The 25,022-nt window shown below is 38.9% G+C and overlaps 1 protein-coding gene across 18 annotated transcripts in view; it reads left to right on the forward strand.

The window, feature by feature from the left end:
* The window catches only part of VMP1 (vacuole membrane protein 1), a 91,280-nt gene that overhangs the window by 45,169 nt on the left and 21,089 nt on the right, over positions 1 to 25,022 (forward strand). For all 18 annotated transcript variants that reach the window (XM_043499661.1, XM_038375974.2, XM_038375978.2 and 15 more), the window contains 2 exons: positions 18,482 to 18,562; positions 24,564 to 24,680. In XM_043499661.1, the coding sequence (XP_043355596.1) occupies positions 18,482 to 18,562; positions 24,564 to 24,680 (198 nt within the window). The remainder of the gene's footprint in view (positions 1 to 18,481; positions 18,563 to 24,563; positions 24,681 to 25,022) is intronic.

The following is a 25,022-nucleotide window of genomic DNA, read 5'->3' on the forward strand; positions in this document are numbered from 1 at the left end:
CCAATGGCTGTCACTTCAGTTCTGTCCAGTTAAGTGCCAGTGTCCTGAAATTTTCTATCAGAGCGCCCTACTCTAAATATGAGGAATATCACTGGTGAAACCTTTCAAACCAATCTCTCAATTAGGGGAAGTTGAATCTACTACTCAGTGCTGGAGCAGCGCATGGGCAATAACACAGTGCAAATGTATCTGTGCAGTTTCCTATATACACTTTTTTTCTCTGTTTTTGCCAGTATGATAGTTACTGATTGTAGAGTATTTTTTGACGTCTAAATCTCTTTCTGTATCATACTGAACAACTTAAAAGCTAATGAAGTTTGTGGTGAAAACAAAGCTAAATTCAACTTAGTACAACTCTATGAAAGTACCAAATGCGTGGGCCCTTGCTGTATCATGCTGCTCTTTACTAAGAGGAGAATGTAACTAAAGGGACCCTGATAACTAATTAAATCTTCTTTGTACATCTGAGCGTTGGTGACTTTGTGTTTTGGATTCATATTTAAGTGGCATATTCTTTAAGGACTAATGATTTACACTTTGAGTGCTTGGGCTTTGCTTCTGTGCACTGCTGTGGGAGCCAAGTTTCCCTGTAAAAAAATATTTGCTAGTTGCCTATGTTACTATCGGTTACTTGCTGTTTGTTTACTTTCCAAATTATGTTCTGGCTTCCTTTAAAGAATACAAACTTGAAAAAGGGTTAATACCATATAAACCCTGAGATAAAACAGGACTCATTGTAAATGATTGAGTGCCATCTGTGCACTGAGCATCAGCCGTTGCTGGGACCTGTTTTTGACTCCACTGAACCTTTACTGGTTGTGGTTTGTCTGGCCATCACATGACTTCTCTGAAAATTCCCCCTCCCCTCCATTTCCAGTAAACTGTTTGAACAGGAGTGACTCAGAGTGAAACCAGCTTCCCTGTAACCACAGGGCCTGTTAAAGAATTTGTCAACGTGGACTCTAGAGGGTTTGTGTTAAACTTCACTGTAACTGCTTTGGTTTGTATTGCGTCAGGAGTTCCATAGAACAACTTCCTGCCTGAAGAGTATGTTGCTTGTCGGCAATGAGTTAAACTGATGAACTCTAAGCTTAAACCCATCTTTCTAGCATTTCTTAAAGGCTTTGTGCCTTGATTAGGATTGCTTTTCCACACCTTAATGTAGAGTTTCTCGTTTCAGAATAAGACTGCAAAGTACACCACCACACCCAACCATGGTTGCTTTGAGGACTGGAGCACTGTATGTTCTGACAGGGCACTGTGACTTCACTCATCTGGCATGAATAAGTCAAAATGTTATGTAATTACCAAAGTAGAGCCGGTCTGTGGTTAAATTAAATACTGATCTGTTTCTTGGTTAAAAAAATATTAACCATCATGTTCAGATATGACTTCTCTAAAAGGCTTCCTTGGTTGCCAGCTTGTTGGATTGAAAGGTTATTTTGTTGCCTTGGTTTTTTACAAGAAAATTTTGTGCTTAAAATAGTGCATGGGGAGTTGTCAAGATTTCCACTGTGCTATTCTTGCTGCACTTCCATTTTCTTTACATTTTTCCTTCCCAGAAAGTATTTGTTTGGATCCAATTCCAAATGCCATTCTTCATGTTTCCTTTTAGTCTTCCAATCGCCCCCTTCCCTCATCAGCGTCCTCTCTTTATTAATTGTGCTGTACAAGAAAGAGATTCTTTCTCAGTGTTTGGTCTAGGCTGTCTAATGGGTGGCCACCAGGAGGCTTGTCTGCACATTGTGCATTCCTGAAGTTTGATGCATGCATTTGTTAATACATGTATGGGAGTTCTTTTTTAACCCTTTCACCAGAGCCAGAATTAAAAATACAAGTTCACACTGATCTAACTCTGGTGAAGCTTCCCCTTAAAAATAGAACTTTCTGTGAAATACAGAGCTGTATAGTGAGCTAAGAATGAAATTATTTTTCACTGGAGAAAGAACCTACTAAATAGCAGTATCATCTTTAGTATCAGTATAGTCTTTGAGATGAATGGTAGATTGTTCTGGGCTTTGTAAAGGATCAGTGAAAACTTTGAGTTCGGAAACCATATTAAAGAGGACTTCCCAAGAAAAGGGGACAATGAAGGGTTAATATAGCCAGACTGTTGACAATAGAAGCTGAGTAATAACATAAGCCTTTTTTCTTGTTTGAATTTCTTTGGTTATAGGCAATAAATACCGCAGTCTTATGCCTGCATTGTTCTATTAATTTGCACACCTGTTTACAGATAAGGAAAAAATAACCAGAAGGAATCATTAGGTTACCTTTGTTTAAACTAATTTAAAGACTTTTTTTTCAGTTTTCTCTTTGAAATGCCCTTTGCAAAATGCAGTAGAGGCTTTATTCACTAAAACTTCTTTACATGCTTCTATGATTTTTAAATCTGGAACGTGCAAATGAATAACTTCTGAATACAAAGTCACCAAGTTAGAAGTCTTGATCACATTGAAATGGTCTGGCCCACTATCAACACTGAAAGCAGAAATTAGTCCAGTTACAAATCTCATGTTGTTTTGCAATAAAAGCCCATCATGCCAAAAAGAGTACAATGTGAGTTTCTGATCTCGCTAGCTGCTATTGTATAGCAATTATGAACGAGCAGTTAGTTTGAACTCGCCCTTGGATATTCATGGGGAATTCATGTTACTGTCACTGAGCGTTCCATGTACATATCTAAGGACACAATTTGTCCTTAACACTTGATGTATAGTACCACAGTCTCAGATGAGATTAATTCTCTTTATGTTCTCTGCGGAATAATCAGTAACTTCTATATAAACTTCCAAATCTTCGTTTGCATTTTCTGGGAAGCTGGTATCCAGTCAGAAATTTCTAATCATGATCTCTGTTCCTCTTAAATTCAGATGTATAAACTCCCTTACCCTATCTCCCTTACCCAGGATTTTGTTAGCTCCTGTACTTCATCCCTTATCTTATCTTCCTTTAGGACTTCCCTCTTAATTTCAATCAGGTTCATCCCAAACCTTTCGTTACCATTTCGTATGTGGATTGTATTTGAGTTTTTGGCCTTATGTGATTTTGAGGAGACAAGTCACTGGGAAAACATGCTGCACGTCAGAAAAGGAGCTTCGAAAAGATGGTTTGGATTATGAAGCTTCAAGCAAGTTCATTTTTCTACTCCTTTCCATACTAGGGTCTCTTCTGTCAAACAAAAGAACACCGCAATGTTCAGTGTATAGGATAGAGATCAAAAGGAGATGCTTGAGGTACCACCCACCCCTTCCCCCAGTAGGAGCCTGCAATAAATAGAGATTAATTCTTGTGTCATCAAGAAAATGGCTACATTTTTTCTTGTTCCAAACAGTGTTTAAATCCTTACCCTTATAGGAGAGTGGTATGCAGACCACTTCTCTTTAAGTCATCTGGCAGCCATGTCTGCTTCCCATGAATAATAAGTGGCAAGATATGCTGAGCTCTGTACATCATCTGCCGATTAGGTTTATTGGGGGAGCCCTTGCATGTAGGTAGGCTGGTCAGCTGTGTAATGGGTTATTTGCCTGTTTTTAATAATTTAAGTATCTTTGTTGCTTGTGTTTTTGTTTTGAGTTTTTTGTTGTTTGTTTGGTTTTTTTTCCTGATTTCCAGTTCTTTGTGAAGGGACAAAATATATATATTTTTTTAATGCTGGTGACTTTTTTTTAATTTAATTTTTTTTTTTAAATTTTTCGTCTGGGGACGAAATAGCATTGCATACTATGCTCATCCTGTTATCCAAAATTGCTTCCTTCCTTATTGTGGGCGTAGAGGGGTAGGTAATCAATCTCACTGCATTCCAGACAGAGTCTTTTTGTTACAATAACTAGATCTTGCTCAAATCTATTTTTAAAATTTGGATAGGCAAGGACTTTCAGGATGTCCTACTGCTGCTAGTTACACCAGCATGCTAGATCAGCTGCCTGTGGCCATGGGAATCTGATTGTAGCCTTGGTATGGATGAACCCTTAATGCTATATAATGGTGTTTGAGCAGCCACCCCTTGTCAGATGCAGTATCAATAGACCATATTGATGTTAGCCCATTCAGAGAGGATGGGGACAGAATGGGGTTTGGGGGTCACTGCCTAATGTGTGGGAATCAGTCTCTCAGGTTTTCTATACTTCCTTGTTCTTCACTAGTAGAGCAGTGGCGACTAACTTAAAACTGGTCTGACTCCTCCTTGTCCAGAACAGTGGCCTGGCTGCTTTCTCTACCATGTGACAAATATAGAAAAAATGCTTAGTTGTCATCCATGGAACAAATTCCAGGATCTACACACTGCCAGATTTCTTGCAAGAAGTGAACCTCTGGAATAACTGGGTATAGACCCCATGTACCCTTAATTCCTTGATGCGTGAAATAATATTAAATTGTATGTAAAGTGCTAGGTGCTGAAATGGGTAAATCATGTAATGCTCCAGCGCTAGTCTGAGATGAGGAGCAGAGCACAGTGGGGGGTGGGGATGTGGTAGAACATTGCTAGTGTATTAGAGGACAGATCTGATAAGACTGTGAAATGACATGCTTCTTCCTCTTCCCTCAAACTGTTTCCTTTAATTGTGTTTCATTCTTTTCATAATTTCTTTCTGGTTAAAATGAAACAGTAGAACTTGACTTTTTTTTTTTTTTTTTTAATTCACAAGTGAGAGAGCTTCAGATCCAGCTGGAGAGAAGTGCCAGAGCTCAGCTTGTGGGAGTTCCCACTCTCTTTGAGTTCTGACCTAAATGCATTCAGCCCCGTGGATCATTGCCATAGAACTGGTGCTGGATTGCTGTTATCTTGAGGCTGCTTTTTTTTTTTTTTTTTTTTTTTTTTTTTTGTAAGGCAGGCTTTGGAGATGCTATGGATTTTGGTGTTGTAAGAATTTTGTTCTGGCTGTTCACAAGTACATTTTCTAGTTCTTATCCCAAGATGCTTGGTGGATGGGGGAAATTATTCCAAGCCTTTCCTACTCCAGGATGGACAGAGTGATGAAGAAAATAAGATAGCCTCTTATTTATTCTAAAGAGTCTAATTAAAACAGAACTCTTTATTCTCTTGCTACTATGCTTAGGCAGTTAGCAGTAAATTGTGTAGTGTGCATTTCACTGATCAACCTAGATCCGCAGATTTTAGTGAGAACTCTTATTTTTCACACAAGAGGTTACTGTTGGTAAGGGTCTATTTCTGCTCAAATGCAGGTTTAAAGTATCAAATATATTGTTATGACCATTACAAGGAAAACCTCATTTCATTATGTTCTGGCCTTTTCTATTTAGGTACCTATCTGTCTAGTTATATATGGCCTTCACTACTAGAGTGTCTGAGAGCCTACACTGGAACAGCATTAGTATCCTATGCGGTACTCTCAGCCCCTTTTCTTTTTAGTAGTCCATTCAAAACTCCTGTGTTGTAAGGGCAATAAGGTTAATTGTGTTTCTCCCCTCCTTTTTCCAACCCCCTTTTTTTTTTTAAGGGGTGGGAACTGAGTTTAGTTACTTTCTCTCAATATGTGATGCACCAAAATTAGGCCTTGTTCCATCCTGAGTGAATTGGCATTATCTTCAGATAATGCGGAAGCTGCATGAAAGGCATTAATGTGAACAGATTTGGTGGTGGAAATGCATTTATATATTTCTTAAGACACACACCCAGTTCATGTGTTCCTCCAAACCTTTGTTGCATTTTGACATAGATAATTTTATATGTTAGCCATTTATTACTGTTTTATTACTTAATTGTTTCTTTCATCTCCTTCAACATCATGTAATGAGTGTCCTTTTCCTGATCAGTAGGCTGATAGTGTAATTTAGTTGCCATATGTATATTCTTATTAGTTGGGATTTGCATCGATACCAGGGGTGAGCAAACCTTTTGGCCCAAGGGCCGCATCTGGGTAGGGAAATTGCATGTAGGGCCATGAATGTAGGGCTGGGGCAGGGGGTTGGGGTGCAGGAGGGAGTGCGGTGTGCAGGAAGGGGCTCAGGGCAAGGGGTTGGGGCAGAGGAGGGGTGCAGGGTGTACGAGGAGGCTCAGGGGGGTTGGGGTTCAGGAGGGGGTGCAGAATGTGGGAGGGGACTCAGGGTAGTGGGTTGGGGCTCAGGGCTGGGGGTTGGGGTGCAGGAGGGGTGCAGTTGGGGGCTCAGGGCAGGGGGTTGGGGTGAAGGAGGGGTGCAGGGTGCAGCAGGGGGCTCAGGGCAGGGGGTCGTGGTTCAGGAGGAGTGCGACGGGAGGCTCAGGGCAGGGGGTTGGGGTGCAGGAGGGGTTTGGGGCGCAGGCTCCAGGAAGAGGAGGCAGAGGGCTCTGCGCACTGCCCTCGCCTGCGGGTACCTCCCCCTGCAGTTCCCATTGGTCGGGAACAGGGAACCATGGCCAATGGGAGTTTTGGGGGAGGTACTCACGGGTGAAGGCAGTGCATGGAGCCCTCTGCCTCCCCCTCTCCCAGGGGCCGCAGGGACGTGGTGCCAGCCGATTCCGGGAGAGGCGCGGGGCCCGCGGCACCATGTGGGTGGCAATCCCACAGGCCAGATCTGGGCTGTAGTTTGCCCACCCCTGTTCTATACAGTATTTACTGCATGGTCACCCTCTTCTAAAAATATTCTCAGTAAATTCTATGAAATCTTTTATGTATTGTGTAACTATCCGCTTTCATGACCAAATCCATCCTTTCATTATAGCTTGTAACCAGGGGTTGTAGTGTGCCTATTTCAGTTAAGCCAAAGTCCTCTTCCATTACCAGTCATTCTAATTTACCTAGTAGCTTCTTACATTGGTGTATAGAAATTGATCATTTTTATTTTGTCTTTATGCCCATTTTTATTTGGGCTCCTTAATATGATTACTCTGTTACTTTCCTAGAACTTACCTCTGATTTAAACCTGTACTCTTCTCTAGGTACTTATATGGCTTTCATCACCTTAATACCTGAGAGTCTCCTATTCAGCCAGAATTTCTGTTCTCTCCACAGTACCATTGTATTAGGGTATCCCTAGCAGATGTCTTTGTCCAGCTTCCGTGCTTTTTGCACCTGTCAGCTTTCCCTTAATTTATAGTTTAAATAATCGTCCAAAACCTTGTTTATTTTCTGTTCCATCAGTCTGGTTCCTTGTCTGTTAAATGGATCCCCTCCCTCTTGTACAGGTTCCCCCTTTCCATAAAGAGTTCCTTTTGTGATAAATAAGTTTTAGCCTCTTCTTTTCACCATCTTCTCACCCAGATTCTGAACGTTCCCCCCCCCCCCCGTTGGCTCTTTGCACAGAACTGGAAGTATTTCAGAGAAGCCTACAATAGAGGACTTGGACAAAAGCTGCCTTCCTAGTAATGTAAATTTAGCTTCCAGGATCATTCTCTTGTGCTTTACTGCATCATTGATACTATGTGTACAAGAACTAGAATTCTTTCCTCCTCTTCGCCCCCCAAGCACTTACTGGAATTTTTTTTTTTAAATGGGTCATGAGATCTGCCACCTTCACACCTGGCAAGTGAGTCACAAACTGTTTTTATGGTCACCAGATAACCATCTATTGATATTTCTGATGATAGGTCATTCATTCACCAGAGCCTGTGCATCTCAACAGTATTCTGAAATCCCGGAGTCAAGTCCTTAGTGTGTGAGGAAGAATCAGCTGCCTCTACCTCTATTGACAGGTTTCAGAATAGCAGCTGTGTTAGTCTGTATTCGCAAAAAGAAAAGGAGTACTTGTGGCACCTTAGAGACTAACAAATTTGAGGATAAGCTTTCGTGAGCTACAGCCCACTTCATCGGATGCATTTGGTGGAAGCTGAGTCCCAGATGAGGACTTGAACCTTCCATTCCATTTAGCTCTCTCCCACTGTGAGACTGGCGTCCTTACTTGGAGGATTGGGGCAAACAGCTTGGAGTTGGCCCCACTGCACAGTGTGCCTGTTTGCTGTCTTTTTAATAAATCTCTCCCTCTCTTACTCCAGCTTAGCAACTCTGGCTTCAAGCAGCTGCTCATGGGATCTGGAAACTATGAACGCTCTTCATCAGATGCATTACATACCCAATCTGGCCATGAGATGGTAGTTCTATATCAGGGATCGACAACCTTTCAGAAGTTGTGTGCCAAGTCTTCATTTATTCACTCTAATTTAAGGTTTCACGTGCCAGTAATACATTTTAATGTTTTTTAGAAGGTCTTTCTATAAGTCTATAATATAGAACTAAACTATTGTTGTATGTAAAGTAAATTAAGGTTTTTAAAATGTTTAAGAAGCTTCATTTAAAATTAAATTAAAATGCAGAGCCCCCCGGACCGGTGGCCAAGACCTGGGCAGTGTGAGTGCCACTGAAAATCGGCACACGTGCTGCAGGTTGCCTACCCCTGTTCTATATTCTTCAATCTGTACTGTACATGGGGCAGGCAGCCTGTACACTGATATACTCTGCTGTTGATCTTCTATTACCATAGTTCAGTGGGGTTTTCAGTTTGCCACCATGTGTTAGGTTGAATAGAATCTTTATTAGAAGCTCTGTATCTTGGTTAATTTAACAGATTTCCTTTGCAATAGTCCATTAACTAATTAATCTGACTATTCCCACTCAATCTAAACTCCCTACCCCTCATTGGTGCCTCTCCTCTCTCTTTGGCCCTCTTAGGAAGTCCATAGTGTGTACACATGGATTGTCAATGTGGCAGTTTAATACCATATGGGATAGATCTATTTTTGTCACTTTAAATCACCTTTATAACTTCCCTCCTAAATTGCAAAAGAATGGTGCAAATGTTGCATAGACTACTGACCTGCTACTGGCTGAATTTTGTAATCATTACACAAGCAAAATTTCCATTGAAGGTAGTGAGAATCTTGCCTGCCTCAGAACTGTAATACTAGACTCTGGTTTACATACGTCATCGTAAAGGAGCAGACTCACCCCTGCGGCGCCTCCTGCTGGTCATTGGGAATTAGCTCTTTTCCAGAGTGGATCTCCCTCTGCAGGCCGGTGAGCTGCCACAGTTCTGGCCCCCGTGTCCTTCACAGACCCCGGTGCCCCTTTCTCTGAGGTTCTCCTCTTGGCAGCACCCCCACATTCTGCCTCTAGGTCTCCCCTTCCTGGGGAACCCACTATCCACACCTTGCCTCAGTCTGGGCTACTGCCAGTCATCACCAAGCCCCTGCTCCCTGGGGCAGACTGCAGTGTAAAAGCCACTCATCATAGGCAAGGGGGTTCGGACCTGTTGCCTTCCTCTGCCTCCCAATACCTCTGTGGGCCTTACAGCCTGAGGAGTTGCCAGCCTGGAGTGCCCCCACTCAGCCTGCTCCTTCCCCAGCACTGCACCACCCTCAGTACCCTGTCAGGCAGGCAGCTAGGCCCTGCTCTCTCCCAGCCTGGAGAGAGATTCCTTGGGCTTCTGGCTCACAGCCTTTTTATACAGGCCAGCTGGGGCCTGATTGGGGCGTGGCCCCGCTGTGGCTGATATCCCAATTAGCCAGCCACAGCCCTCTGCAGGGCTGCTTTTAACCCTTTCTATTTTAGGAGTGGGGTAGCCACCCCGCTACAGTCATTCTTTTATTCTTATAAATTTCCAAAATTAATATTCTACTGTGTTCTCTGATACCTGGTGTTCTTGTGTGTATTTGCACACTTATCTTTTTAATTTTGGGTTTGTAATGTGCACCATTGGCTGCCTTTGGGAGTTCATCACTTTGCAAATAAAAACAGCGACCAGTTTCAACATTTTGGGTCTAGATTATGATGTACTAATCAGTACACATGGTAGCTGCTGTGCTGCATTCTTGGCTTGTATATGCTGTAATATATGAACCTATAACTAGCACTTTGAATGCTCTTGCATTTAGGAACATCTTATTCCGATGAGTTAATAATCCCCTCCCTGTCCACTGAAATTCTAGAATTCACTGTCTAACCACAAATGGTCTTTATTCCATAAATTCTGTTTGATTCCATTGTGTTAGAATAGAAAGCCTGAAGAAACAAAATATTGTGAAGCTCATTTTTAACATACCTCAGATTTTTAAATGAAAAAGGAGCTCTGTCTTTGTAGGCAGCACTTAAGACGTCAAGAATTTTTAATTTTAATAATCCATAACAGTAATTTCATATGTTGTCTTTTTAGGAAGAATGTACTCCTTCTTTTGATGATTTTTATCCTATCTTGCACAATGTAAATTAATTTTAAACTTCTGGCAAGTAATGAACATTACAACCCAATTAGAAATCAAACCTTGGAAGTCTATGCACTCTTTCGTAGAACTGCCCTTTATGTGAGTTACATACTCATACTGAGAGGTGAGGCAGCTGGGTCAGCACTAGGATAGGTCATGACTATGTAGGTGTCTTTATCGGGAGGTGGGAATGCCAAAGGTCCTGATCTTAGAAGAGGCTGGGTGCCCTCAAACGTTACTGAATTCAGACCCCAAATTACTCCTGTTTTAATATCAGCCATTAAACTTCCACCAACAATCCCAGCTTTCGTTGTTAAATACAGCAAAGCCTGCACTTAATAAAATACCCCCAAGTATTTTTGTTTGAACTTTAAAGACCCTCTTTTGCTAAGATGCTCTGCTGGGTGGTTGCTTAAGTTAAACCTTCTATCATTGACTTCCTCCCAAGCCTTCATTCCAGGCACTATTTCCAAAATCACCTAATGACTTAAGCATGATGGCAAAACCCCTAAAGTGCTGGTGGAATGCGAGTGCAAAAATCCTCAGGTGGAAGCTCCAGGAGGAGGTCTTGAGTATAATCAGGGCCAGTCCATTCAGATCTTTATAAAACAGTAATGCTAATTGAGACCAAATTGGTCACACAGTGGTTCCCTTTGCCTTAAAACTGCTGTATAAATCTACAAATGAACTACAAACAAACCATTTTAAAAACCATTATATTTAAAATATGTAGATCCTCATAATTTGGTATTTTCTGTGTTGTAACAAGGCTCATAAACTTCACAAGCCTAAGGAAAACTATATATATTTATTTCCCACTTGATAAAACTTCTTTATGCTTGTGCCCCAGATATCACAATGATGGGCATATTAGGGGTTGTCTACAAAGTGCAGCAGTGCACGCTAATATGTTGCACATTAATTGGTCTGTGTAAATACTTCAGAATCACACCCCTGTAGTGCACATGGCCACACCATGTGGACACGTGCTTAGATGGGCAAATAGATGCATTTGTGCTTGGTCAAAATGGGAGCGCCAACTTGAGTTATTTGTTTTCAAAAAGCAGTCTTCCTTATAGATGTCTATGGATCTTGTATATTAGATACTATTTTCAAATATTAATGAACCAACCTCTGGTCCTGCTATTCTTTCCGGCTCTTTTTAATTGACTTGTCTTGTGGAAGCCATAGCTCCAAAACAGAGCCTACAGTGACTGACTGCTAGCACCATGGTGGCAGTTTTTCTGCTGAACACAAGTGAATGGCAAGTAGTGAACAAATTTGTGAAAGGATGATGTATTCACCTTATCTCAATACTCTGCACAACTCATTGCAACTCTCAGTATGTTGGAAGATCTAATTCTCTGCAATGTTACATGATTACCATAGGCCCAGTCTTGTAGTCCCTTGAAGGGACTATGCCTTATTCCCATGAATAGTCCCATTGAAGCTTTAGGGACTGCCCATATAAGGGTTACCGGTTGCAGCCCCATATTGTTAATGTTCAGTGCTCTTTAGTAACTTTCATTAGCTATGTGCTATGACCCACTGACCACTATACTTACCTACATGCCTCCAGCTTTCATCCAAACCACACCACACAATCCATTGTCTACAGCCAAGCTCTAAGATACAACCACATTTTCTCCAACCCCTCAGAGACAAACATCTACAAGATCTCTATCAAGCATTCTTACAACTACAATACCCACCTGCTGAAGTGAAGAAACAGGTTGACAGAGCCAAAAGAGTACCCAGAAGTCAGGGTACTACTACTCCAGGACAGGCCCAACAAAGAAAGTAACAGAATGCCACTAGCCATCACCTTTAGCCCCCAACTAAAACCTCTCCAGCGCATCATCAAGGATCTACAGCCTATCCTGAAGGATAATCCTCACTCTCACAGATCTTGGGAGACAGGCCAGTCCTTGTTTACAGACAGCCCCCCAACTTGAAGCAAATACTCACCAGCAACCACACAACAAAAACACTAAGCCAGGAATCTATCCTTGCAACAAAGCCTGCTGGCAACTCTGCCCACATATCTATTCAGGGGACACCATCATAGGACCTAATCATGTCAGCCACACTATCAGAGGCTCATTAACCTGCACATCTACCGATGTGATATATGCCATCATGTGCCAGCAATGCCCCTCTATGTACATTGGCCAAACCAGACAGTCTCTACGTAAAAGAATAAATGGACACAAATCGATCTTCAAGAATTATAACATTCAAAAACCAGTTGGAGAACACTTCAATCTCCCTGGTCACTCGATTACAGACCTAAAAATTGCAATATTACAACAAAAAACCTTCAAAAACAGACTCCGAGAGACTGCTGAATTGCAATTAATTTGCAAACTGGACACCATTAAATTAGGCTTGAATAAAGACTGGGAGTGGATGGGTCATTACACAAAATAAAACTATTTCCCCATGCTTATTTTTCCCCCTACTGTTACTGACCTTCTTGTCAACTGTTGGAAATGGGCCATCCTGATTATCACTACAACAGGTTTTTTTTTCTCCTGCTGATAACTCGCCTTAATTGGTCATTCTCATTATAGTGTGTACGGCAACATCCATTTTTTTCATGTACTCTGTGTGTGTGTGTGTGTGTGTGTGTGTGTGTGTGTGTGTGTGTGTGTGATCTTCCTACTGTATTTTCCACTGCATGCATCTGATGAAGTGGGTTTTAGCCCATAGAAAGCTTATACTCAAATAAATTTGATACTCTAAGATGCCACAAGTACTCCTTGTTGATACAGACTAACAGGGCTACCACTCTGAAACCTGAACTAGATGAATCTCACTCTGTTTTAAAGATTAAGAAAAACATAGAGTTGCCTGAATTTTGGCCATTTCACATTCTGAAACCCGAACCAATCTGTCCTTTAAGATTCACCAATTACTATTTTGTGTACACATTTGTATATTCAAAATCTGAATCAAGAACAGGAAGTGATTTATGCTGCTGGAAATGCATCTACTTTGCTAATACATTGAAGAGAATCCTTTAAAGTCCAGTATAATTTTGTCCTTCTCGTAAAAGCAAGGAAACACTCATGTTTTAAAATTAAGGAAGGAAGAAAGGAAATGTGACTAAAAATTTTGTAAAAATGGAAACAAAACAAGCCATGGGAATGAAGAGAAATGAGGCACAGAATTATTTTATGTACAAATTGATGAACAGTGATTTTCATAGTGGCAAATGGTCTGTTAAGATATCCACAAAGCAGTGCCATAGGGTTGTGAGCTGGATCCTCTTGGTAAAGCTTGCTGAGAAGCAAAAGGTTTGGTTGTTTTTTAATTTCCCCTTGATTCTGTTTGCCTGCAACTTGTAATAACAAAATGTTAGCATCAATAAATTGTACTTTAGGAAGTCACTTTTTCACAAAAGGCAGATCTGAAGCAGAACTTTTTAAACCGCCAGTTGAGACCTGTGATTCAGTATTTCAACATTGCCTATTTGTTGATGATGCTTATTTCCATTCCAGTTCTTGTGATCTGATGATTAACCTAGTGAAGTAATATATAATCATTTGACCTTCCCTGGCCTGTCTTGCAGTAGTCACAGGAAATCTATTCCCAAACCAAAAACAAATCTTCTTTGATAGCAACATAGTGAGTAAAAAAAATACTGTAATGTTATAGTGAATGAATCATAGTAACGGAGAGGAGAGGAGAGGAAAATCTAGATTGTTTGTTTAATTTTGGGGGAATATGTTTTGCCTGTAAGTAGTTGAACTTTATGCATTTCTTTATTTTAAAGTAAGAAATAGATTAATTATATGAGAGTTAATTGTTTTATTAAACACTGAAGAGTTTATCGGAAAAGAAACTGTTCCCAGTGTCAGTCTTTTCTCTTGTGTGCTTGTATTGTGAAATAGGTAAAAGTTGTGAAACTGATGAGTGTAGTGTCTGAGAAATTAAACTTATGAGTTTTTTTATTATTGCAGATGTTCTAAAGAATTGACAAATTAAATTTGAGGAAGCAATAAAGTTTTCTGCATTTGTTTTCATTAAAATAAACTGCTAACTGCATAACTTTATAGTGATTCTAACCTGTATATTGCTATCCAGTATACTTACGTAGCTGTGATTTTATTTTAGTTTGGAGTAAAGCATAAAATGTACAGACCATAAACACAGATAAAATTAGTTTAATTTTTTTCAACTTAAAATAGTGCTGTATTTTTAAGTTGTATTTTAAACATAATGAAAAAAACAGGCGAAAGAAAGAGAATCTTAAACTGAAAATAGTTGACATGAAAAGTAAATAACTAAAGTTGTCTATAACATGGAATATTTTACAGTTACTATTGAAAAAAGTCTTTAAAAGAAGAATAAAATGAGCTTTTATAGTTGTTCTTAGTTTTTGTAAATCACGCTTTCTGAAATGGAAAATGTTTGTTCCTCTCTGAAAGAAAATATTTTAATTAAAGTCAGACTGTTCACCTTTTGAATTATAGGTGATTGTATTAGATTACAAACATCATCAAAGCATAAGCATTTACTTTTTAAAAGAAAAATTAAAGTAAAATGTTAATGTATATTTATGCTGCTTAACATAGACTCAAAATCTATCTGTAATTCAGTTGTATTATAATTATGTTCTTTAAATGTTTTGCTAAATGTTACCTCAGAGCTTTTTTGCTAGAGGGTTTGTTTCAAATTCTAACTCATAAACATATAATAGTAAAAATTGCATGAAATCTACTTCTGTTGTAATATAGCACATACCTGTTTGAGTAACTGGATTTTAATGTCTTATAAAATAATTTTAAAGATGTATTAAATCTAGTTTAATACAGTACTTTGTAAAAACTTTAATAGGTTTAAAGTGCAAATGTCACTTTAATTCCATGAACATTGTGAAACAGTTGGCAAAATAGGAACTGAAAGTGTCATGGTCATATCCAATATTGTTAAAAAAAAAAAATACCTAGAGCAACATCTTAAGAAATTCCTATGCAGAAGGCAGCATTTTCTTTAGTTTATCCTTTCAACAAAGATGTAAATTCTGTTTTTGAAGTAAAATTGCCTTTTTTAACAATACTTTAATAAGCTTTTTCCAACATAAATAAAATTGACAGCAGGTACGCTTTATAACAGTATTTCCACGTTGATCTTCATTAGGCCATTGGAATGGCTGTTTTTTCCTTAATTTGTGTTGCACTTAATGACTTTTATTGGTGGCTGTGTGATCATAGTGAAATTTTAAAAGGGTCTCACTTCCTCTCTGCTCACACCTAACTCACATTAACCTTGGTGGAAATTGTGTGTGTGTACTGAGCAAATGAGATCCTTGCATGTGTCACTTCTCTTACAAGTGCTTATACATTAAACTGATTCATACTTGTTTTCAATTCAGAAATAATTTTGAAGAAATTTTAGTATGAGAAGCAGCCACCCAGACTAATCAAGAGCAACGTGTTTGACATATGAAAAGTTTTGGTCTATCCTACTCCATAGATCAATTGTTATTTACAGCCACAACTTTTAACTGGTGACTAAACTGTAGATATATTTTTGTAATTATTGCATAACAAGCTGCTTTCTTTAATGCCTAGAATTTCCCTGGTTGCTTTATCCAGAAAGTCTGGCAACACACAACCCCTTAACATAATTTCTTATAAATGCAAAAATAGAAGATAAAATGGTGGAAAGCATTGATAATCCTGCAGTAGTTTCTCTATTTATCTAAAAGGCAAGATGATACCATAAAATGTTTCAAATATGCATTTCCATATCATTTAGTATAATAAACTGCTTCTTCTCAAACTTTTTTCTTGGGAAGAGAGTTCAAAGCATAAAGATGAGAAAGTAAAAATATGCAATATTTATAGATACTTTCCCAAATTTAAATTTTTAGTCCCAGTGAAGTCACTGGGAATCTTAAGATTTAAACAGGAGGAGGAACGGGCACTTGTTTGTAACATACTTGTGGTTTCAATAGCCTGCAAACTTAAAGTAGAAAACAAATCGGAAGGAGTTTTAAATGCAACTATTTTATCGTATTTTATTTGTCAATAGAATGTGTAGATAGTGGGTTATGAGATGCTATATAAGAGATGCTATTACTATTCATATAGCAAAATTTCCTAATAAAGTATCATAAGAGTATTGGATGGGCACATTAAAAAAATCCACATAAACACTAAATACCCCATTATGAGAGAGATAAAAATCCCACGTCTTTGTTTTTCTATTTTCTTTAATTTATAGTATTTATTTTAATTTTTGCTAGTGCTAATTTGGAAGTGTTCTAAAAACAGTTTAAAACAGAAAATTTCAATGATCACTCTTCCTACAAGAATAGAATTTCTAAATGGAGAACTTTTCTGAAAGTATAAAAATCACATTAAATACAGTTGTTGTACGGATTTTAAAGGTGACATAATTGTGTTTAAACAGAAAAACACTTACGTTAGAACAATAAGCTTTTCACAGTCAGGCAGGTATCTTTAAACCTAAAATTACCTTTCCAACCCAAAGAATTCAGTAAATTACTAAGGATCCTCCAAATTTGTTGGTTAAAAAGTGCCATAATGAATGGGTTTTATTTTACTGTAATTTGGAGTAAAGACGCAATGTTATAGAAAAGGCCTTTATAACAAAGGTGACTAATACATGGAATAAATATTAAGTTGCTTAAATATTTAATTTTTTTTACTTCAAAAATGTGCGCACATGTGAATCGCATCCATTTGCTTGCTATTATTCATGAAAAATATTTTCTGTTCATGTGTTAGCTTGCCGTTCCGAAGGTTCTGTTATAATAATGAGAATTAAGTTTTAAAAATGCAGAGGTTGAATTATATTAGCATATCTAGCCATGAAAAGGGGCAGGGGGTATGTTTAATAATCAGATTGTTAGGCAAGATGCTTGTTATGAAAGGAGGTTGTGTCGAACAATCTTTGTAACAGAATATAAAAACCATATTTAATATCTTACTTTTGACAAAATCAAATTATTTTATTAATGAGAACTCCCCCAATTTTAAGCACCCGTATATCAAAGTATTCCTGTTTTATATTGTACAGTTTGTTATAAGCCTGAATAGATGTCTTTGAACATGGATCCACTTAAACAGCCCAGTTATAATTTGAATAACAATTGTATATTCCAGCAGGTTTCTGTTTTACTTCCTACATTTAAATGGAATTAATTTACCTCTGTGGGATTACATTTTATACTACCTTTGATTTTAAAATAGCCATTTTATTGTCTATTTGATAAAGCGACAGACACTCTAAGGTTTTTTATGTCAAAGGTTTCTCTGACTAAAAATCAGAAAGTAAACAGCACATTAAATGACAAAGCTATTGTGTTTTAAGTGACTGAAATCAGTATTTTAGTCTTATTAGTGATAATTGTAGCCATTTTGGTCCCAGGATATTAGAGAGAGGACGGGTGAGGTAGTGTAGCTCAAAAGCTTGTCTCTTTCACCAATGGAAGTTGGTCTGATAAAAGATATTATCTCACCCACCTTATCTTTTTATTAGTGATAAAGCATTTAGATTAAGGCATTTATGGGAGACAGAACAGAACTGTTCATCACTGTCATTTTTATAGACTTTAGTCATTTAAATACATTATGGCACTGTTCAGACATACATTTTGGGTGTAGGCTACATGCAGTTAGAATGGCTCTGATGCAGAGGGAATATAGGCTTAACATTGACATGATCACCTTCATTGCTTTTTAAATCTTGGGGGTGAAATCCTAGCTCCAGTAACATCAGTAAGAGTGTTGCCATTAACTTTGATGGGGCCCCAGAATCTCAATTGTTGTAGCAACCAGGAGCATATGGTGTTGGAGACCCTGGTCTGAGAGTGTCTTTCCACAGTGGTAAGATGTGAGGTATTATGGAAATACCCTGTGCTAACCTCACTTTCCAAAAGTACCCTCTACCATTTGTGAGAGATTGATGATAGCCTTGCAGGGATTAACCTCTTCTGTGTGTATGAGGAGTAGTGCAGGAGTGGCAGCAGCAGCTCAAGGGTGTGGAAGGGAAAATATACTAGGAGGGATTATTCTGTAATGGAGTAATCTTTACCCATATTACATAGTTTGGAAGAGTCATGTCTGCAGGAAAAGCTAAAAGCAGGTAACTATAAATGTTCAGAATTTCAACTTGGCTAAACATGATGAATGTTTGATTCACTGACGTGTCAAATTTGATTTCTTGTCTTAACAGCTCTCTAATTACTCATTTGTAAAATACAAACCCTAGAGGACAGGTTTGAGAATATGAAATTATATGCTGTATGGTGCTTAGAGATGCTTTAATTTCATTTCCATCCTTATTAATGCCCTGCTTCCTTGTTTACAGGACTTTGCTTCCCGAGCTAAACTGGCTGTCCAGAACCTGGTGCAGAAGGTTGGATTCTTTGGCATTTTGGCCTGTGCTTCAGTAAGTTCATTCCAATAATAAAGTGTGTGGGCGGGGAAGTGTCACAGAAATGTGAATAATGTGTGTGGAATTTATTACTTACCTGCAGTGAAATAACACTAAATTGCCCATGGCTTGGTCTGGTTTTTAGAAATCCAATTTTAATCTTCTCGTTCATCAAACAAGAGCTGTTCTCCATGTTGGGGGAATGGAGTGTTAGTGGTAATTATTATTTGTGGTAGCACATAGGAGCCGCAGTCATGGACCAGAACTGACCGTGCGAGGCAGTGTATAAACACAGAACAAAGATGGCCCCTGCCCCGAAGAGCTTAATGTTTTGTTTCCTTGATGCCTCAGCTCTCATCAAAAACTAAAAACTGAGGTGGATTAATGAGGCAGTGAGAACAAAACAAGGGAGATGCATTCTTTCAAGGAAGATTTTTAATAAGTTTAAGAAAGCCCCAACAACCCACAACTCAGGGCTTCCCTATGAGTTTCAGGATGGCCTGTTGCTATCCACAAGATGCAGTGATTATTTATATGGTAAAGCTTGTTACAGTGAAACCTGATGTATATTGTGATGATGGTGCTTCCCAAGAATTGGAAAGATTTGTGGTCTAGTGTGCCTCATATTGAAGTTTTCAGCAGAGCAAACGCAGGTGTTCTTAAAAGCAAGTTAAATGCCCATAAACTTTTACTTCATAACAGGCAGCAGACTCTGTGTAGGTCTTGTCTAATGCAAGCACATGCCATGTTGCCCACTATCCTGTGATTAGGGAGTTGGCAGGCCTGCTGCTCTTATTCTGGTTCCCTAGAGTGAACCAGTTCTGATTTCTGGGGGTTTAGCCATAAAGAACCTGTATCCTGGTTTGTTCTGGCTGGTTCAGGCACTACCCACAGGTCCTGATAAAGCCTTGTTTTCATTTCTGTAGATGTCTATGATGTACCTGTGCTAATAGTTCTCTGCACTTCTACATGATGTACAAGAAGCAGGAATAGAAACATCCCGCAAATACATAAAACTGCCTATACAAAACATAACCAGATTAAAATAAAAAGAAAAGGAGTACTTGTAGCACTTTAGAGACTAACAAATTTATTAGAGCATAAGCTTTCGTGAGCTACAGCTCACTTCATCGGATGCATTCGTGAGCTGTAGCTCACGAAAGCTTATGCTCTAATAAATTTGTTAGTCTCTAAGGTGCCACAAGTACTCCTTTTCTTTTTGCGAATACAGACTAACATGGCTGCTACTCTGAAACAGATTAAAATAGTCACCCACAGTGATTCCCCAAAATGTGTCCACAAGACATTCCTTCAGCTCACTCTATCCTAAGGAGCCTGAGAGAGCAAATGGACTAAGATATGGGAGTCAATTGTAAAGTCACAGCCCTCTAGCAGCCTCCTGTCTTCTAAACCGGGGGCTGTTGGTTCAAGCACCTCTGCTAATGGTTCTGGTGGTGCCCTTACACAGGGGAAGCAAAAGTAGCAATGTCTCACACCTTGTAGGGTTTTAATCCAGCACCTTAAAATTCACTCTGAAAGCAAACTAGCAGCTGGATTTTTTTTTTCTCCCTGCTGTTGCTGACAGATGTGATTATTGTTGGGGGGTGCATTACATATTCCAGTTGGGACCTGTTGCCATCCTTCTGCATCCCCTGTGATCCTAGCTTTTTTATTAGCTTCCAGAACTTTAGAGGTGGCAAATAATAATAATTTGTAAAAGTTAGGGCCCTTGCGTTTACTTGCAAAAATCAATCTGATTACAGTTTCTGAAATTTGTTAGTCTCTAAGATGCCACAAGTACTCCTTTTCTTTTTGCGAATACAGACTAACACGGCTGCTACTCTGAAACCAGTTTCTGACATGACCCTCATTATCTTGTAGCTGGCAAACTCTTTCCCATTTGTTAAGCTTTTGAACTCTATAGTGTTCAGAGTGTAGGTGAGGGGAGTCAATTATTTTTTGTCAAGGTCCACATCTTTTTATCCAGGTATAGTCAAGGGCCAGACTCCAGAGAAAATAATACAAAAAAAAAATCATAAGTAAATAGAAAGATTTAGGCGTCAATTCAAAAGTATCTGGCTGTCCAGATTTGGCATACAGTCCACCTATTTACTATCCCTGGTGTAGCTCTAGATCACCGAGCAGAATTATACTCTTCAAATCTCTCAAATTAGTATGCCTTTAGACTGCACCATTGTCGGGTCTGACTCATCATTCTGTAGTCACTATCTCGTGAGACATTATTGAATAGACTAATTTGTCTGTTTTTCTCATTAAACAAAGCAATTTCAAAATGGTAGAGATGACTTATCAGAGCAGTTGGACTGAGTGAAATGTGGATATCTGGAAAGCAAGAGAATATGTAAACATTGGGGGAGAATGTTACTTAGTAATGCTTTTGCTTAATGTTCAGTCATTTTCTTAGTGTAATGCAGTAATACCAACTCAGGTGCATTGTATCTAAAACGTGAGTTAGCCTACCAGCTCAGTCTGCTTCTGCTGAATAGTATGTGATTTGTTTTCATGCATGTGGACATTCTGGATGACTCTAGTGTACACTAGGATGAATTCCTTTTTAAAATGTAATTTTTGAATTTTGCTTATGAAAAGATCACGAAGACAGCATGATATAAACTTCTCATGGGCAATGCTTCAAGGGAGGCATGCTTTGTTGTCCGGGGTTGACCAAAATCATTGTGCACAGCAGAGACTCCTTGCATTCTTTCATTCCCACCACAGGCTCCCTGTGTGCCCTCTTCTCATCCTTCTCTATTTCAGGGACTCCCTGAATCTCCCCATGCCAGGGGCTCTGTCTCTCCCCCCTCGCCTCACCTTGCCACATGCAAGGGGCTCTTTGTGCATCTCCCTTTCTCCCCATCACTCTTACTACTTTTGTTTTCTGGCTGGGAGATAAGTCATTCAGGGTCTTGACATTGTAAACTGTATTGGGAAGATAGGCAGAGTTGAGATAGGGGTGCGGGGCATTGTGCAGCGTTCCAAAAGTATCACATTAGAGACACACTCAACTCCATATTTGTGTCAAAAGCCTCACAAGCTCAGCCAACAGGGCTCATTGGCCACAGTTTTATTCAATGGCAATTTGAGATGAACCATTGCTATTATCCTGAAGATAATTCCTGCAGCTCTTATTTTGAGGAAGCTGCAGCCACTTGGCCATAAATAGTATTTGCCCAGTGTTCCCAAGTTATTCTGTTGTTGGACAGGACTATGCTCACAGTTGGGCAAACCCTGGGGAGTCTGACGGTCCTCACTAGGGGGGAAAAAAGCATGTTTTTAACCTGTTGGTTAACTTGTAACCCTAGTATGGACAATGCAATCTGTAGCTTTAACCCATAGAATAAACCTCAACCAGCTAACACGTGTTAAAACTATAAATTACCTTGTCCTATTAGAATGTTAACACATTAGTTAACGTATGTTAAAAACGTACACATTTTCCTAGTAAAGAAAAGGCCATAGCAGGATTACCTAGCCTGTGACATCCACTATCCCTACCTAACCTCCAAGGACTACCTACCATTGGATTCCATTAATAGCAATTTATTTGGCATCCTATCAACTAACTAGCCCTTTACCACTACCTTGAGCCCAGATAGCTTGTCTTTGAGAGCTCTCCAGTTTATGAACTGAATAGCAAAAGTAGCCCTAAGAGATCCCTACAGTAGGCCGGTGAGAATTTCACATCCTGTGGTTAGCTTTTTCTGGCATCTCTCCGTACTCATTTTGGATATGTCTAGACCAGGATGAAAGGAGTGTTAAGACAGCACATGTTAGCTAACACATTTTAACTAACCTGGTTTAACACCCTAACCTAGACAGGTCAACTTGTATTTTAACAGGTGTTAGCTGGTTGAGAGGAACCCTAGGTTCCCCCTAGCTAACGCATGTTCAGATACATCTTGCCCCATCTATGCTATGGTTTTCATGTAGGGCTGTCAAACAATTAAAAGAAATAATCGCAATTAATTGCAGTTCTAATCTACAAATGTAAAAAATTTTTTGTTACATAACTGCACGCAAAAACAAAACCATCTAAAATTTTAGAGCTGACAAGTCCACTCAGTCCTACTTCTCGTTCAGCCAATCACTAAGGCCTGGTCTACACGGGGGGGGGGGGAATCGATCTAAGATACGCAACTTCAGCTGTGAGAATAGCGTAGCTGAAGTCAACATATCTTAGATCGACTTAGAATCACTTATTTTGCATCCTCGTGGTGCGGGATCGACGGCCACCGCTCCCCCGTCAACTCTGCTTCCGCCTCTCGCCCTGGTGGAGTTCCGGAGTCAACAGCAGAGCAATCGGGGATTGATTTATTGCGTCTACACTAGACTTGATAAATCGATCCCTGATAGATCGATCACTACCCGCTGATCCGACGGGTAGTGTAGACGTGGCCTAAGACAAACAAGTTTGTTTACATTTACAGGAGATAATGCTTCCCACTTCTTATGTACAATGTCACCTGAAAGTGAGAACTGGCATTTGCATGGCACCATTGTAGTCGGCATTGCAAGATTTTTATGTGCCAGATAGGCTGAATATTCATATACCCCTCCATGCTTCAACTTGTGGGCACTAAAGTAATAATAATTCTACATTTGTAAGCTTCACTTTCACGATAAAGAAGTTGCACTACCATACTTGTAGGAGGTGAATTGAAAAATATTATTTTTCGTTTCTTTTTTTACCTTGCAAATATTTGTAATAAAAATTAATATAAAGTTAGCACTATACACTTTGTATTCTGTATTGTAACTGAAATCAATAGATTTGAAAATGTAGAAAAACATCCAAAAATATTTATTATTTATTTAAATTGGTATTCTGTTATTGTTTAACAGTGTGATTAAAACTGCAGTTAATTGTGCCTTTTTTTAATCTAGTTAATTTGTTTTGCATTAATCGCTTGTGTTAACTGCGATTGACAGCCCTGTTTTCATGTAATAGTTACAATGTATTAGCTAATGTAATTTTAAAAAAAAACCACCTTATAAACTAACGTAGACTTGTTTTGTGAGAGCAATACATCTCTAGACTAGGTAAATCCAGTTAGTAGCTTTCTATAAGTAAGATAGTCATTAGTGTGGTCGAGATGCAGTTTAAGCAAAGATGGGCATGAGTGGATACCATTTGATGTGTCTTGCCTTCCTAGGAAAGTGGTGGGTGCTCATAGAAACTTCTAATTAAACTTGGAATTACTAGTCTGTAACAACCTGTTAAATGTTAACCATATAAATTAAAACTTGAAATCTTAAATGTCACTTTTATAGCTCTCTCAGTATCTAATTTGCCTATATTTATTTGTTCTCGTAACAAAACAGGGAAAGCGCAAATACTGTGGGAAAATAGCAGTGTGATTCACTGCTACTGTAAGCAAAACATCCTTGTGTGTTTACTCGTATCTGACAGATGCAGTATGCTGTGCACTGTATGTTAAGTATCAAGTCTGGGAATTGGTTGGTCTTTTCTTGGTATTATGATCCCTTCTCTAAAATGTTCTTGAAAGTAAATAAAAATTCAAGAAATCCTTTAATTTTTAATGAAATGCTTTTGTTCTTTAAAGAAATATCTTTGCTTTTTAATAGAGTACAATGACTATAAATACCAGGGTTTTTATGCCTTCAGATAGAAATCATTGCAGATCATTTTGAGCACTGACTCACATGAGCAATGTGCTTGTCGGGGAGACAATTTGATATATCACTCAAACTTCTCACTGTGTTTTCTATGCTTTTCATATGGAAAACGTTTGTTACTCTTTTATCCTCAGATTAAAAGAATAGCTATCAGGGTGGAATTGTCTGGGACATTGTCTAGCTGAAGCTTACCGATTTATGTTATGGACTATAATAACATTTTTGGGTGTATTAAGGCATAATTTGGGGATGGATTTGAGAAAGGGGGAGGAGTTCATTTTTCAGTTTGAGATATTGTTAATTAAAGTGAATTTAATGTTGAGTTCTGGTTCTTTTTTCTTTCCCTTATACTTCATAGATTCCAAATCCTCTGTTTGACCTGGCAGGAATAACATGTGGCCACTTTCTGGTTCCCTTTTGGACCTTCTTTGGTGCAACCCTAATTGGGAAAGCAATCATTAAAATGCACATCCAGGCAAGTACATGTTACACCTCTGATAAAACACTGGGGAGGATTTGTTTTAAGTAAGAATTGCACCATTATCTCTGCAGTATTTCAGTGAGCTGTGATGACCCCTTCCTGATTCACTGTGATGGAAATTTGTTTGGTGCAACAGATTTAAAATAAAGGTTCTGTTAGGATTATTGTACTCAAAACTTGGGCAACTAAATAATCTATGGCTATAAACTAATAAACTCACCGGCTACACCACTCAGGAAATTGGTGGTTAGCCAAGTTATTTACCTAGGGTTTTTATCAGACGGAAAAGGCTTCATACTCATAATGAACTTGCCTTTTTGGTAACACACACACATG

This window comes from Dermochelys coriacea, chromosome 17 (assembly GCF_009764565.3).
Source record: "Dermochelys coriacea isolate rDerCor1 chromosome 17, rDerCor1.pri.v4, whole genome shotgun sequence".
In the NCBI taxonomy this organism is placed as follows: Eukaryota; Metazoa; Chordata; order Testudines; family Dermochelyidae; genus Dermochelys; species Dermochelys coriacea.